We start from the raw sequence: 17,057 nt of genomic DNA on the forward strand, positions 1-17,057 counted from the left end.
ATCCTCCTGCCTGGGCCTCCCAAAATGCTAGGATTACAGGCATGAGCCACTGTGCTCAGCCTGATTTTGCATTTAATTTTATGGTCATGTTAAATTTACTTTGTTATTCCATGTGAGCAACAATGGAATGGGGGAATAAGATGAATTGTTAGCTGTCTCTTCAGGGCAGCCACATGTACCCATGAAAACAGATGTTAATAGGTGGTATATCACACGAATCCGGAAGTTCAGTATGTTCCAACCCTTTGGATCATCTCCAATATCACCTTTCCAATAGTAGAGCTATATTTTTTTCTATTCAATATTCTGTTACACAAGAAGTATGACCATATATCCTGCTTTGCTGAGGATGTGAGCACCTGTTGCTAAGTGCCCTGTGCAGGTAGCTATCCCTTTCACTCTCAAAAATGTCCCAGTTTGGACAATAAATTATATGGTAATTGCATTAATCAGTTCAGGCTGCCATAACAATATACCACAGACTGGGTGGCTTAACCAACATTTATTTTCTCACAGTTCTGGAGACTAAAAGTCCAAGATCAAGGGGCTGAAAGGACTGGTTCCTGGTGAGGTCTCTCCTCCTGGCTTGCAGATGGCAGCATTCTTGTTGTGTCCTTACATGGCATCTCCTCTGTGCACATGTGGAGAGACAGAGCTCTGGTGCCCCTTCCTCTTATAAGGACACTAGTCCTATGGGATTAGGGTCTCACTCTTATGGCCTAACTTAACCTTAGTTTCTTAAAGGCCTTATGTTCAAATACAGTCACTTTGGGGTTTAGGACTTCACAAGTAAATTTGGTGGTGGTAGAGGCCAGCATTTGGTGGTGCTGATGGGAACACAATTCAGAACTGAATTCACAATTCAATTCACAGTGACTCTTGCGAATAAAGTATAAAATTTAACCAGCATTCCACTTTAACAATGCATAAAAATAGTCTCTAAATTTGGTTATGAGCCATCTTAACCCTATGACTTTAAACAATGTAAGACAGCTTTCAACAATATCATACAAAATCCCTTACTTTAATTTTTTTGCCTTAATGCTAGAAATCCAATAGCTGAACTTAAAGTTATTCAAAGCAGTGCGATACCAGTATTACATATAACTTTTGGATTCAGCGTTCTCCATCCTCTGTAAATTGTCATTATCCGGAACCCTAGACCTCCATTCATCCCAGGTGACTATAATGAATAATAATCAGGTGTTTGCTCATTGCACACCATGAGATGCTTTCCAGTCTAGAAAATGTCTTATTTGGCCCATCTCATCCAAAAATCAACTCCCAATACCTGATTTTCCAAAGATTCTAATGCCTATACCCCAATTTTCATACCAAATTCTGTATGATTGTTTCTTTACTTGCAAGCAACTGACCAACAGGAGGCAAAAATCGAGTGCCAGAAAGATAATGGGTAGTTCGAGCAATCACAGACTTAGAAAGTACAAAAACCAGGGTGGTTCCAGGACCAGTCAAAAGAATAACTGCATCGAGCTTTTAGGGAGTTGCCATTGGATGACACAGATCCAAATGCCTTTTGAAATTCAGAGACGATTTTATTGGCCACGTCCATCAGAAACATATGGTAGGGTATGGCCAGTTACTCAAAAGGAAAAGATGAGATAGTGCAGCCAAAAGGAGGAGGCAAGGGAAACTGGGCAGAGAAAAACAGATGCCTACTATAATACGTATTTTGATTTTTATTTTCGATATTACAATTGTGGGTCTATACTACAATACAGGTCTGCAATTTTTCATTTAGTATAGCACAGCTATCTTTCAATGACTATACAAATTGGTATTTTTTTCAACAGCTGCATAATTCCTATTGAATGGATATATGCCATAATTAATTTATTCACTACCCTGATGGACACTTAGGTAATTTTAATAGTTTACCATTAATTTTTTTGCCACTAATACATTTATCTAGCTTTGTATATGTTGGTTTCCAAGGAATATTAATTAAAAGGGTATATACATAAAGCAATAGATATATAATCAACAATGGAATGCCCTTGTTTCCACACATTCACCAATACCGAATGTTATCACTCGATTAATCAGTCTTTTGGAGGAAAAGTAGTTAATCACTTCAATTTGCATTTCCTTGATTTCTAGTGATATTGGATAATTTAACTGCTTTTATTTCATCTTTTGTGAACTGGCCATTAGCTTTGCCATTTCTCTAAGTTGAAGATTATTATTGGTTTGTAATAATATTTTGAATATCATGAATTACAGTCCTTTGCTATATCTGTTGCAAACACTTTGTGTCAGTCTCTCATTTACCTATTGACTATGATGTTTTCCACCATATGAAAGCCTAATATCAGCTTTGGGGTTATGCATTAGTGCCTAGTCTATTTCAAACCAAGGGTACAAAAATATTATTGTTTTTCATGTACTTTAATTTTACATTTAGACCTTTAACCTCTCAGGCCTTCATTAGTGTGAAAGGTACAGATCTGTTTTTCCAGTGAGTTAAGTTTCCCAATGCCGTTTAATCCAACCACCTTTTCCCCACTAGAATGAAAAATCCTTTTTATCATATATAAGGGGAGTCTGAAACTCCACATTCTCTGGTGAGGCTACCCATCCCCTAGCTGTTATATTTCTATCAGCAGAAGTGAAGAGGGAGCCCCAAGCTCCATTTTCTAGCAATCATGTACTCTGGATAAGAGCTTCCCTCACATAGCCCTCTATACTGCCACAGAAAGCAGTTAAGAGGGAACTCAAGAGGTCTGGGTGCTTCAGTTTAAAAAAAAAAAAAAGTACTCTTCCAGGGATGAACATAACTACAAAAGGACAAGTGATTCCTCTTTGAGGATACGAACATGTTCTAAAACTGATGGTGATGGCTGCACAACTCTGTGAATGAACTAAAAGCCGTAAGTTGCACACTTTAAGTGGAGCTTTGGTGCTCCCTCTTCACTTCTGCTGATGGATAGAGAGGAGAGGGTATGGGTGTTCTTCTCCAGAATTGCTTTGTCTCAATAAAGCTGTGACTCAAAAAATACCCTTCCACCAGCTTCTAAATCAACATTTATATGAGTGAATATAACTGCCATGATCTCTGTGAAACCATCAGTCCTCCCTTCCTCAAACACTCAAAGCATCATAAACAGTACCTGCCTTTGGACTATCGTGACTATTTTCATTATGCCTTTTGTGTCTCGCAGTTACCTCTAGTTCTTCCCTCATCCTCTAATACTCACATGTTCTGGGGACAGTAAGGTGCCTGATCCAGTACTCCCTAGCTTCTTTTTTAGATCATTTCTCTTTATGGGACATATCATATATTTATCACATGGCATGTACTTAATATTTTCTGTTCTACTAGATCTGTAAGAGCACATATTTTTGTCCATTTTGTACCTTATTGTATCCTCCACCACCTAAAACAGTGTGTGACACATTAGCAAATGTTCAGTTAGTATTTGTACTACATTCCCAGTGTAAACTACATTCCTTGTTAAAATCAAAATTCTACAGATGATGAAAATCAGCTTCTCAACTAAAAAATACATGAAAATTTTTATTGGAATATCAATGAACCTACAAATTTAATTTAGGGAGAAATATTTTATCAGCCTTTCTATACAGAGGCATGTCTAGCCTTCCTATTTTAAATATTTTAAAAATAAGTTTAATTTGTAATATCTACATTCAGAAACTAATTGCAGTGTACCTATTTTTATGTTTTGGCATGTCTTGTCAACGTCATGGAACAAGATGGAAGGTCTTATTGCATTTAATTTTATGCTAGAACAGTCTTACCACAGGAATTGTCTGTGGCACTTTTATAAAGGTGAAAATATTGAATGACCCTTTTCAGTTTGTTTCATGGCTATTAATCTATTCAAGTTGTTTTGGCTTGTTACTTTTAGTTTAATGCTAACCACCCTGGTTAGTCCTACATTCTACCAAATGCTTTTGTTCTTCTGTTTTTCCTTAAGACAGTGTCTGGCTCTGCTGCCCAGCTGGAATGGCAGTGGTGTGATCATGACTCACAGCAACTTCTACCTCCTGGGCTCAAGCAATCCTCCTGCCTTGGCCTCCTGAGTAGCTATGACTACAGGTGTGCACCACCATGCCTGGCTAATTTCTGTATTTTTTTGTAGAGATAGGGTTTCATCACGTTGCTCAGGGTGGTCTTGAACTCCTGAGCTCAAGCAACCTGCCTGCCTCGGCCTCCCAAAGTGCTGGGACTACAGGCATGAGTCACTGTGCCCAGCTAAAAGCTTTTGTTCTAATTGACTGATTCTCTCAGTGTCAAGTGAGAGGTGCTCAACAACGCCACAGAGGGAGTGATAAGCCACCATGTTACCTTGTGTACCACACATCTTTCAATTCTGAGTTTGTTCATCTTTTCTCTCTACCAGACTAGAGTCTTCTGTCTGCTCTAAAATCTTAGTCTTGACTTACTGGTTTGGTTTACTTGCTGCTTAATATGACGGTTTGTAAGGAAACCTTACCTTAATGGTTAGCATTTATTTAGCAATAACCATATGCCAGTGTGTGCTAAACCCTTGAAATGGATTAATATATTTTCCAAATCAAGGGTTTTAAATGGGAAAGTAAATATGTATTTTTATCTTTAAAAGGTTAGGCTGCCTACAGTGTTAAACATGTACTTGATAGGAGCAAAAGGGGCAACAGTTATGCTACTGCAGAAATCCAGATGAGATGGTTGCGCCTTGGACTATAATGATGGAACATGCGCTGGAAAAAAGCAGATGGATTCTAGAAGCATTTACAAGATTGGATCTATAGGACTTGGTGGTATGGGAGGGCAGAGGAGAGAATAACTGATGACTCTCCAGTGTGAATTCGCTGATGATGAGCAAGATGTACACTCTGCCTGAATGCTTTTCCACATTCTTTACACTCATAGGGCCTTTCTCCAGTATGAATTCTCTTATGGAGAGTAAGATGGGCAACCTGGCTGAAGGCTTTGCTACATTCCTTACACTCATAAGGTTTCTCTCCTGTATGAATTCTCTGATGTAGAGTAAGGGATTTACGATGGCTAAAGGCTTTCCCACAAACGTTACATTCATAAGGCTTCTCACCAGTATGACATCTCTGATGACAAATCAGGGATGCCCTCTGTCTGAATGCCTTCCCACATTCAAGACATTCATATGGTCTTTTGCCAGTGTGGAGTCTCTGATGTTGAACAAGATATGAGCCATCACTAAAAGCCTTCCCACATTCAATACATTCATAAGGCTTCTCACCAGTATGAACTCTCTGGTGCTGAACAAGATGTGCAATCTGACTGAAGGCCTTACCACATTCCTTACATTCATAAGGTTTCTCCCCAGTGTGTATTTTCTGATGTTGTGCAAGGTGTGCATTCTGGCTGAAGGTTTTGCTGCATTCCTTACATTCATAAGGTTTCTCTCCAGTATGAATTCTCTGATGATGAGCAAGATGCGTGCTCTGCCGGAAAGCTTTCCCACATTCTTTACATTCATAGGGTTTCTCTCCAGTATGAACTCTCTGATGAAGAGTAAGAGACCCACGATGGCTGAAGGCTTTCTCACAGGTATTGCATTCATAAGGTTTCTCTCCTGTATGAATTCTCTGATGTACTGTCAGAGATGATCCATGGCTAAAAGCCTTCCCACACACATTACATTTGTAAGGTCTCTCTCCAGTATGAATTCTCTTATGCTGAATAAGTCCTATGTGATCAGTGAAAGCCTTCCCACAATCAATACAGTCAAACGGTTTCTCTCCAGTATGATAATATCGCCGATGACGTATAAGAGAAGCATTTTGCCTGAAAGCTTTTCCACAGTCAATACATTCATAGGGTCTTTTCCCAGTGTGAATCCTTCGATGATGAGCTAGGGATGAACAATCACTAAAAGCCTTCCCACATTCAATACATTCATAGGGTTTCTCTCCAGTATGGACCCTCTGATGTTGAGCAAGGTGTGCAAGCTGGCTGAATGCTTTATTACACTGCTTACACTGATAAGGTTTCTCACCAGTATGAACTCTCTGATGTTGAACAAGATGAGCATTCTGGCTGAAGGCTTTCCCACATTCAGTACATTCAAAAGGTTTTTCTCCTGTGTGTATTCTCTGATGTTGACCAAGGTGGGCACTCTGGCTAAAGGCCTTTCCACATTCAATACATTCATAGGGTTTCTCTCCTGTATGAATTCTTTGGTGAAGAGTAAGGGTTGAGATTTTGCTGAATATTTTCTCACAGTCATTACATTTTAAAAGTTTCTTTTCTCCACAGTCTTGCCTGTGTTTTTTCACAACTGAATGTGTTTTTAAGCTTTTCTTATCTGTATGAAAATTAAACATTCTGTCTTCCATGGGAAAAATCTGTTTTATATAAGATAATGTATTCAGATGAAAAACTGTCCCAGACTTGTTACAGTGGTCTCTTTTTTCAGTAAGAGTATCTACATGAGTGATGGTCTCTTGCCTAAAATGTGTCTTCTGGTTTACAAGCTCCCTCTCAAACAAGTCTTCACGTTTACAGTTTTTCCCTAATGTTGAACATTCGAGGTCATAGCTTGTAAGTCTTTCCATTATCATTGCCGGGGGCAATTTTTCTTCATAAATATCCTGGTTTAAAGATAATGACTTGGTCACCCACACACACTCCAAGTCTGAAAGATATTAAGAAAGTGAATGTCTCCTTTATTAAATGCTAGAATGGAAACTTTGAAAATAAAAATGTGAATCACAGAGTTATTGAAATCCACAAGCAGAGGTACATGTTTTTATGGTTCTTATATAAGATTAGGTGATACAACCATCCTTGTACTGATATGATAAATCCTCATTGGTCATGGTATACTATTTCAATATGACCTTTTAAGATTTTGAACCAACATTGATAATTGAGGTTTGTCTCTAATTTCCCTTTTTGGTGCTATTTTGGCAGATTTTGGTATCATAGGATACGCTGTATTCATAAACGGAAAATGTTTTAAGCTCTCCTTTTTATTCTCTATCCCAGAACAATTGAAACAACATTGGTGATATTTTTCCTTAAAGAACTATTTGGGGATGTGGCTTCTTTTCTTGGGGGAGGCAGTTCCTATACAATATTCTACATTTCTTTGATGGTAACCTACTTGTTTAAATGTTGTATTTCCTCTTCGTATCAGTTATGGTAACCTACATTACTATATTCTCCTAGAATATCATCTATTTTTTCAAATTATTTATGGAGAGTTGAGGAAAATAGATTCATATGATTCCTTTAAGTTCTTATGCATGTGTGGTTATTTATAATTATTTTGTTTTTGTGTTTCCTCTCATTTGTCCTTACAGTTTATATACTGTATTGGTTTTCTAATGAAGTATATACAAAACTTTATTTATAATTTTCAGTAGCGCTACTGTTTCTAATTCATTTATCCCTACTTTTATTTGCAGAAGTATAAATCACTACATATAACTTATCTGGGTTTTCCTTAAATTCATTTTGTTCTTTTTCTAATATTGTGAATTGGATGTTTACGATTTTCATTACTTCTTATTTATTAATGTACACAGTTAGGACCACAAGTAACTCACAATCCTCTTCTTGAAACTGTAAGAGCTGAAAAGTAGGGCCAGGTGTGGTAGTGCATTCCTGTAGTCCTAGCTACTCAAGAAGCTGAGATGGGAGTACTGCTTGAGCCCAAAAGTTCAACTCCAGCTTGGGTAACATAGCAAGGTCCTGTCTCTAATTTTAAAAAGTAAAATAAAATAAAATAAAATGAGGAACTGAAAGTTGGAAAAGTCTACGCTTCAGGTCACAGATTAAACCAGGACCATCTCATTTGAGGTTCATTTTCTTGCAATATATTTCTGTTGTCTCTTATCTAGTTTTCTAAATCAGTAAAACAGCTACAAAGCAAGGCAATTTGACAAAATTGAATAAAATACCCTGGGTCAAAAATCCCAGTGAGCACAATATAAGTGGGGAAATGACGTACACAGGGAAAGAAAGTAATACTCAGGAGCTGATTTCTTCATCTTTTGTAAGGGTATCAGAAGATAATGTCTGGAACATCAAGCAGAAAAATTCTAAATGATCTTAAAATGTATAAAGACATAAAGGTAACAACTTACAGAACCAAAAACTTTTCTAATTCAAAGGGTGGGGTGGTATAAAGAAGAGAGGGAGAAAAAACAGACCTAATAAACAACAAAACAAGAATAAATAACAAAAGAAATACAAAAGAGAAAAAGGCAAAGGGAAGAAAATAGATATAATACATGTTAACTCAATAAACTCACCTTTTAAAGAAAGGAAAATATTTAAACCAGTTCCAAAAACTAAACATCAGCTTGTCTAAAGGATTCAGAAATGTTTGAAGTCAGGGATGATGACAACAATATGGTGCTTGAGTAGAATTAGGTAAACATCAGTAAAACAAGAGCTCAGAAATAGACCCTGGTATGCATAAGAAATCAGTAAAGGTAAAGGAGGTATGTTACACCAGTAGGGAAGAGAATAACCATTCAAAAACTAGCGTTAGAAGACAAGTTTCAGTTTGGGAGGGAGTTTGAGAGGTGTTTTCCAACAAATTTCAGAGAGAAGAACATGTTGAGAACAGTTCCTTTATCTCTAGGTATCCTGCACTTACCTGGGCACAGGCCTCTGGTCATCTCTCCTTTTATCACCCAAGGGTCTTTCTCTTGCTCCAGTAAGGAGATCACATCTGGTTTAGAAAGGCAAAGACCTGCATGTAAAAAAACATATAAAAATTGCCTATGCTGTGGAAGACTGTGGGAAATTCTGATAATGGCATAAAAGACTACTGAGTCATGGGCAGGCAAAAGGAGGAAGATACTCTTACCCACTGAAACTAGGTTCCTGTAGTTTTCTAACATCACCTTCCTGTACAAACTTCTCTGAGCAAGATTCAGCCACTCCCATTCATCTTGGGAAAAGTCTATGGCCACATCTGTGAAAGTCACTGAACCCTAAAATGACACAAATATAATCTTGCTCACTCAGTGTTCACATTCCAATGTGGCTCTAGGGTAAAGGGTTATGCTGTTCTCACTTTGGGATTAAAAACACTATGTATAAGTAACTGCACTAAGGGTCTACATGATCCAGGTCAGGTAAGTTATTGGACAACCTTTCTGCCTAGTTATGCTGTACATATTAGGAAAAAGAAAAAAATGAGATACTCCTTGCTCTTCAAACATTTGCAATTCTAGGTGGTGAGAATACATTACCACTAAAAAATACTGACTACGTTCAAAACAGGATATAATCAAGTGCTAATGCAATGCTATTCATGTTAGGAGCTAAATCACTTCTCTACATGGAGAAACTAAAGAGCTCTGGAACTGTGAGAAAAACTTGCAAGGAAGGATGCTGACCTGATGAACATGATTTCAATCTCCACAATATTTTCTAAGAAATCTTAGTGTTCTTGAGATGTTAAGAGGTATGCCTAAAAAATTAAAGAAAAAAAACCACACCTAGCTATAGTCTTTTCTTCTGACATAAAAATGTATTTGTATTAGGAGAGAAGAACACATTTGCAAAGTTGTTTTTCGTTTTCCTTTTTTATTTATTTCTTTATTTTGTAGAGACAGGGTCTCACTATATTGCCCAGGCTGATCTCAAACTCCTGGCCTGTCACAATCCTCCCACCTCAGCCTCCCAGAGTTTGGATTATAGGCCTGAGCCAACATGCCCAAAAGTTGTTTTTGGATAATCTAATGGGAAATTATCAGGAGAAATAATGTAATGTGAGCATATATCAAGCAACCTGTATTTTGTTACATGAGCTCCATTTCCTAACCAACCCACAAGGTGATCCACTGGACTGTTACTGGCAGATTTTCAATTTATTTCATGACTTCACTTACATCAACATCAGACTTTTAAATAAATACCAGTTTTGAATAAATCAGAAAAAAGATCAGATTACTCCAATGAATTTGGTCTCTAGTACTGACTAGCTGGGTGAGGTTGGCCAAGTTTAACTTCCCTGTGCCTCAGTTTTCCCATCCGAAAAATGGAAATATAGTACTTGCTTCATGGCGGCATTGTGAAAATTAAATGAAGAAACAGGTCTAAAGTGCCTGGCATGATATAATTGCCTGAGAATTGTTGCCTATGATAAGGATGAAGAAAGACAGAAGGGAAAAAACAAAGAGAAGGAAAAAGAGGAGGCCAAGAAGAACAGGTGAAACATTTCATTTAGTATTTCAGTAATAGTTCTTACATCTTATTTTACCTAACTGTAGTATGCTACAATAGTTTAGACATGGTCTTTGAATCTAGATTACCTATATTAAAATACTGTTCTGTTTAGTTGAGCTGTTAGCTTTGCTTTTAACCATTGAAGATATTTTTATAAACTCAAGAGAACAGTCTATTGTATTTACAAACAGTATTTCCCATTTCTGTTGCACTTCCTTCACCCTGATGCTCCAAGTCCCCTTCAGGCATAATTTCTATCTGAAGAACTTCCTTTAGTGATTCTTGTAGAATTCTGGCAGTGAATGTTCTTATAACTTATTTTATCTGCATTCCTAAGGGCTATTTCCCTGGACATAGTATTCTAGGTTGACAGTTCATCATTTTTCAGTGGCTGGTTTTTTAGATTTTTTGTCTTTAGTTTTCAGCAGTTTGATTATCAACTAGAAGCCTTCTCCTGCAGCTCCTTCTGTCCACACCATTACTCACTTGCAGGTTTTGAGTCTCTTGAAGGTAAATGCACTATGGTCTGGTGGTACTTCAAATCTGGGGCTTTTTCCCCAGTCTGACTGCTACTACTTTTTTTTTTTTTTTTTTTTTTTTTGAGACACAGCCTTGTTCTGCTGCCCAGGCTGGAGTGTGGTAGTACAATCTTGGCTCATGGCAACCTCTGCCTCCCATGTTCAAGTATATTCTCATGCCTCAGCCCCTCGAATAGCTGGGATTACCAAAATGCACCACCACACCTGGCTATTTATTATTATTATTATTATTGTAGAGACAGGATTTTACCATGTTGGCCAGGCTGGTCTTGAACTCCTGGCCTCAGGTAATTCACCTGCCTCAGCCTCCCAAAGTGCTGGGATTACAGGTGTGAGTCACTGTGCCCAGCCTGCCTGCTACTATTTACTTTACAGAGACCTCAGATTGCTGTTACAAGCATGCTGTCCTGGTTTTATAGCAACTTTCAGTGGGAAAAAGAGTGGAGTGTGCATAGTCCATCTTAACCTTTATGACAAATTCTGCCACTCTTAAAATATTTTCCTCTGGCAACTGACGTGAATGTTTTTGTTTAAAATGTCTAAATGCTCTAAGAAACAAGTTACTTTGGTAGTGTATGTTTTGTGGCATTATACCTAAGAAAAGATGTCATGCTCTGGCCATAAGCTGTTATGCCTATTATAAAAAAAAAATTTGGCCGGGCACAGTGGCTCACACCTGTAATACCAGAACTTTGGGAGGCCGAAGCTGGCAGATCACTTGAGGTCAGGAGTTTGAGACTAGGCTGGCCAACATGGTGAAACCCCATCTCTACTAAAAAAAAAAAAAAAAAAAATTAGCCGGGCATGGTGGCACATGCCTGAATTCCCAGTTATTTGGGAGGCTGAGGCAGGAGAATCACTTGAACCTGGGAGGCAGAGGTTGCAGTGAGCCAAGATTGCACCACTGCACTCTGGCCTGGGCAACAGAGTGAGACTCTATCTCAAAAAAAACAAAAAAACAAAAAAAAACAAAAAAAACTACTCCATTAAAAAAATATTAATTTTCTAAGTTTGTAAACCAAATTCAATACTTTCTTACAATAAGCAATTTGCTGGTGAAACTAGATTAGCAGTTTATCTTAATCAGAACATGAACTGTAGCTCTGAAGCTTCCATTGTTGGCCATAAAAATAATAAAATTTAAATGTTCTGGAGTAGGGTCAGTTTGAGAAACTTTAATCCACAAGGAATGAAAAACTAGGAATTTAGTTAAAGAAAATAATCAGAGATGAGGGCAAAAATTCAACTACAAGAATGATTACTACAACACTGTATTAATAGCAGATAATTGTCAACAATTTACCTATGGAACATCAACAAACAGATTATGGTATTCATCCTAGAAAGAAGAAAGGATGTAAAACATTCCTTGGCATTTTAAGATGTTTACGGCTCCATGGTCAAATGGGGAAAACAAACCTGTGCATACTCCGATCAGAATGCCACCAATTCCACCTGTGCCTGCACTTCCTCCGCTTCATTCAAGGTGTAACTCAGGAATCACTTCCTCTGTGAAGTTCCCCCAACCCTTCCTGCCCTCAGCAGTGAGTAGGATGGTGCAGGTTATATCCTGCTCAAGTATTCCTCACCAAGGAGGCAGGAAGGAGCTAAAATATGGTAGACTTCCTCTTGCCATATTGTGTGGCCTGTTACAGAGCTTCACCAGTAGAGAGGAAGAGGCATCTTTTTTTCTAATTCACCCAAAGATATCATACGGGCTATTAATGGCCCTTCCCAAGTATTCCACTGTGAGCCTACTCTCTGCTTGCAGCACTTATCACACTGCATAAGTGTTTGCTGCCTTTTCATTTCTCCAACAGATTATAACCTCTCTGAGAATCAGGACTGAGACTTAGGAACTAGGCATGGAAATTTCCTCTGAGGATTGCACTTCTGCTTTGTCAGATGCCTATGAAAAGACTGAGCATAAGGGAAGGTCTCAGACTGGGTCATTTCTTGAATGAAAAATAAACAATGAGTAGGAAGAAGAGAAGGAACCTCTGAGAGGGCACTGGGCTGTGTGAGTCTATCACTCACTCACAACCCCATATCACATCTCAGAAAGGGAAGAAACAGGAAACAGGCCTCAGGGTGGAACTCTTAAGCACAAAATTTTCAGAAGAAGACAAGCATTGCCAAATCCTGAAAAGCAAGACTATTTTAGTGGCGACAGGGGGAATACTAACTCACCAGGGACATGGCTTTACGAAGTGTAATTCCTGCCACCTCTACCTCTTCCTGGCTCTTCATTTGGAGAAGAGCTTTACTCTGGCATTGCAGAGCTGGGGACGAGAAAGTAGTCGTAAGAAACCAAGTAGCACTAATAATCAGTCTAAAAATGCTTCCTTCCCTTCAGCTTCTTCTGTCCTTACTCACAATCCTCCCTCCAACTCCCCCACCCCACAGTCCAGATGCTCTTTGGGAGACTTGAAATATATAACTGGGGTTCCCCTCTGTTCTGGGTTTTCAGGATAAGCATAATATATCTTTTTTTTTTTTTTTTTTTTGAGACGGAGTCTTGCTGTGTCTCCCAGGCTGGAGTGCCGTGGCCGGATCTGAGCTCACTGCAAGTTCCTCCTCCCGGTTTTACGCCATTCTCTCGCCTCAGCCTCCCAAGTAGCTGGGACTACAGGCGCCCGCCACATCGCCCGGCTAAGTTTTGTATTTCTTTAGTAGAGACGGGGTTTCACCGTGTTAGCCAGGATGGTCTCGATCTCCTGACCTCGTGATCCGCCCATCTCGGCCTCCCAAAGTGCTGGGATTACAGGCTTGAGCCACCGTGCCCGGCCGAGCATAATATATCTTGACCCTCTCTTCCCATCAGCCACCAATTCATTAACAACAGATGTATTAATACTAGGTGTTCTCTATGTGTGTGTACATTTTTTTTCCTAAGACAGGGTCTCTCTCTGTTGCCCAGGTTGGAGTTACAGTGACATGATCATAGCTCACTGTATCTTCAAACTCTGGGCTCAAGTGATCCTCTTGCCTAGGCCTCCTAAGTAGTTAGGACTACAGGCGTGTGCCACCATGCCCAGCTAGTTTTTTTCTTACTTTTTATAGCGATGGGGCTCTCACTATATTGCCCAATTGCTCACTATATTGCTTGAGGCCAGGAGGTGTCAACCTCCTGGAGTTGGGCATCTGGTCAACTTCCTGGCCTCAAGCAATCCTCCTGCCTTGGCTTCCCACAGTGCTAGGATTACAAGCATGAGCCACCATGTCTGTGCTGTGTCTATTAATACTCTCTTTAAATCTCCACAATCTTCAATCAGAATAGGGTATACTGTCACCATTTTACAAATGAAAGCTCTGGGAAGTCAAGTCTTTTTCACAAGTCACACGAGTTTGTAAATAAAGAAACACAGTCCCTAACCTAGGTCTGGCTAACTCTACCAAAAAAGTTATTTGCTCAGACACCAGAAAATAACAGAAAATATGTCCTCTGTGCAACTGGCCAGGATTTGTGAAGATTCTATGAGACAAATTCCTTGAAGAATTCCATGTTTCCCAGAGGGAGGCATTCCTTTTGTTACAAGAGTCCATGTGACTTTCAGACAACTAAACGCAAAAATCCTCGTGAGGCCCAGGATCTCATTTTGTTTTGTGACAACCTACAGTGTTGAAGCAGTCCCTTGACTCCACTGAGCCACATTTCCTTAATTAGGAAGAGGATAAAGTATCTGAATTCTGGTTTCTTTCATCTAAATTCCACTGCCTTCTCAAAGGATTATCATAATGGTAAAAACGAACACATTACATGGCAGGGACTATACCAAGTGCTTTACATGTATGAAGTCATTTAATCCTTATGACAGTACTGTAAGGTATAGAACATTATCATCTCCATTTTAACCTAAGAACTTGAAGCAGGTCACCGAAAGAGTTTGTTATTTTTTTTTTTTTTTTTTGAGGACGGAGTTCTCCTCGTGGTTCCCACCCCAGGGCTGGAGTGCTTGTTGGCCGCAGATCTTCAGGCTCCACTGCAATAGGGGCTCCCCGGCCTCCCGGGTTTCACCCATTCTCCTGTCTCCAAGACCTTCTCCGGGTACGGCTGGAGAACTAACAGGCGGCCGCCACCGTCGGCCCGGCTTAGTTTTTTTGTTAGTTTTTTAGCTAGGAGACGGGTTTTCACCGTGTTAGCCCAGGGGATGGTCTCGATCTCCTTGACCTCGTGATCCGCCCGTCCATCAAAAGCCTCCCAAAGTGCTGGGATTTACAGGGCTTGAGCCACCGCGGCCCGGGCACAAAGTTTTTTTTTTTTTTTTTTGATGGACAGGTCTCGCTCTGTCGCCCCCAGGCTGGGTTCAGTGGCCTGATCTCAGCCACTTGCAAGTCCGGCCCCAGGTTCACCACCATTTCTTTTCCTTGGCCTCAGCCCTCAGAGTAGCTGGTGACTTACAGGGCACCCCACCCACCCACACCCGGGGCTAATTTTTTTTATATTTTCCAGTAGAGGACGGGGTTTCCCCACCGTGTTACCAGGATGGTCTCAATCACCTCGTGATCCACTGGCCTTGGCCTCCCAAAGTGCTGGGATTACAGGCGTGAGCCACCGTGCCTGGTCTATAGTCATAAAGTTTTTAAGAAAAAAACCCCAAACCTGCTCAGTAGAGGTTCTGGGATATGAACTCTTTAGTTATTTAACCCTTTCAGAGTCAGTTTCTTCAATTGTCAAAAGTGGGTAAGAAACCTACCTGAGACAATAGTTGAGGAGACTACATGACAACCAGTGACTCTGGAGTCAGCCTGTTCTGGATCTGAATTCCGGTTCTTCCACTTACTAGTGATTACTTATCCCCTCTATGATTCAATGTCTTCATCTGTAAAAAAGAGGTAAGGTAGTTCCTACTTCATAATGTTGTGAAGTTTGGTGTTGATGCTCCCAAAAGGTCTTAGAACTGTGTCTGGCACATAATAAACACTCATTAAACATTAGCTATTACTATTCCATGCAGGAAGCTAAACAAGCAAAAAACAATATGGCTAAAAATAGCCCTTCTTCCCCCTTTCTCTTTATCGGAGTGGGAGGCCAGAGGGGAGGGAGAGAAGCCCAAAGAATGGCGGTATCTTCCACAATTGACCAGAACGTGATTAACCCACAGAAAGGCTGGAATGCCTCGGCATTCCTAGGTGAGGCTGTGAATCTCGCCTTCTTCCCAAGTCCATCCTATAGTGATAGATGGGACAACGCTCTGAAGGGTAAAAATCTAAATGCTGAACTCTTCCTTGAAGAGCAGCGGAGTACCCAGAGGTAATGCTATAATGGGTAATATAACGGGTAGTGTTCTCTCCCCTGGGCCCTTAGTGATATCCCAAGGACCTGAGTCAGGTATCCGGTTAGGTGTCTCTGGCCAAGTCAAGGTCCCTCCCTAACTAAACCCAGCTCCACTCTGACCCAAGGTGACCCTCCAAATCCTTGGACTTTCGTGTCCACTAGCCTTAGAAACGGGAGACATCCTCCTCCAGCACCTGAACCCCAAAGGACAGCACCCAAAACCTCAGTGTCCACTCCTGCAGCTGCATCCGTCATCTGTCCCTCTCACCTGTGTACTCTGTTCCCATGGTCTTCGCTCCTCGCTGAACTGTGGACATGGAGTCGTGTCCTGAGCTCTGCCCCCTCCAGATAGGGCCGACAGGAAACGCTTCAGCCGAGGCTGCCCCGCCCGGGCACCTTCCCCAGGGTCTAGGGCTTTGCCCACACTGGGCCTCTACGCAGTCGATACAGCGGAGGGCGGGGTAAGCCTCCTCCGGCCAGGTTTCCTGCTCTTGGCGGGTTAAAGTGCTTCACTCATTCCAACACAAACCGCCTTCCGCACGCCGCCGGGACGTGCACGCAGGCGCAAATTCGTAGCCACGCACCGGGCAGTCACACACCGCGCCGCCATCCCCGCGCGCGCTCGCCCCGCTCAGCGCCGCACCACACGCTCACCACTTACGGGCACTCACAGCCACCAGGCCACACGCGCACTCTCACGCCCGCCGCCCACGCAGGAGCCGGGACACTGCCCTCGCCTCGCCCCAGTCCAGCCTCGGCCGCCGCCCCGCCTAGGCCCGCCTTCCCCTCAGCACCCGACGGCGAGCGCGCTCGCCCGGCTTCGGGTCTTCTCCGGAGGTAGGCGTGTCCTCCGCCGCAATGACCCCTGGGAAGTGTAGTCCCGAACAGAGGCGGCGTTCCGGAAGCGGGCTCCGGCTTTGCGAGGAGCGGCTGCTCTCAAAGCCTGGCGGTTACTGCGTTGTGTCCTCTTTTGGGCCTCTCCTGGTCCTCCTGGTTGGATTAGGATCCCTCTCAGCCCGGAGTCTGGGTCACCGAAGTACAGGCC

At 41.2% G+C, this 17,057-nt stretch overlaps 1 protein-coding gene across 4 annotated transcripts; it reads right to left on the minus strand.

Moving 5' to 3' along the window:
- Positions 1-487: 487 nt before the first annotated feature.
- On the minus strand, positions 488-16,861 carry ZNF470 (zinc finger protein 470). Of its 4 annotated transcripts, XM_017865382.1 has the most exons (6): positions 16,281-16,859; positions 15,432-15,557; positions 12,925-13,016; positions 8,829-8,955; positions 8,616-8,711; positions 488-6,641 (listed from the first exon to the last, which is right to left on the minus strand). In XM_017865382.1, the coding sequence occupies exons 3-6, from the start codon at positions 12,982-12,984 to the stop codon at positions 4,771-4,773; spliced, it is 2,154 nt and encodes a 717-aa protein (XP_017720871.1). In that variant the 5' UTR covers positions 12,985-13,016; positions 15,432-15,557; positions 16,281-16,859; the 3' UTR covers positions 488-4,770. The 4 variants fall into 4 exon arrangements, with proteins under 4 accessions (XP_017720871.1, XP_017720873.1, XP_017720872.1 ...); XM_017865384.1 differs by lacking the exon at positions 8,829-8,955 and having other exon boundaries at positions 16,281-16,861; XM_017865383.1 differs by lacking the exon at positions 12,925-13,016 and having other exon boundaries at positions 16,281-16,860.
- Between the last annotated feature and the right edge of the window lie 196 nt (positions 16,862-17,057).

This window comes from Rhinopithecus bieti, unplaced genomic scaffold, assembly GCF_001698545.2.
Source record: "Rhinopithecus bieti isolate Rb0 unplaced genomic scaffold, ASM169854v2 scaffold_81780, whole genome shotgun sequence".
In the NCBI taxonomy this organism is placed as follows: Eukaryota; Metazoa; Chordata; class Mammalia; order Primates; family Cercopithecidae; genus Rhinopithecus; species Rhinopithecus bieti.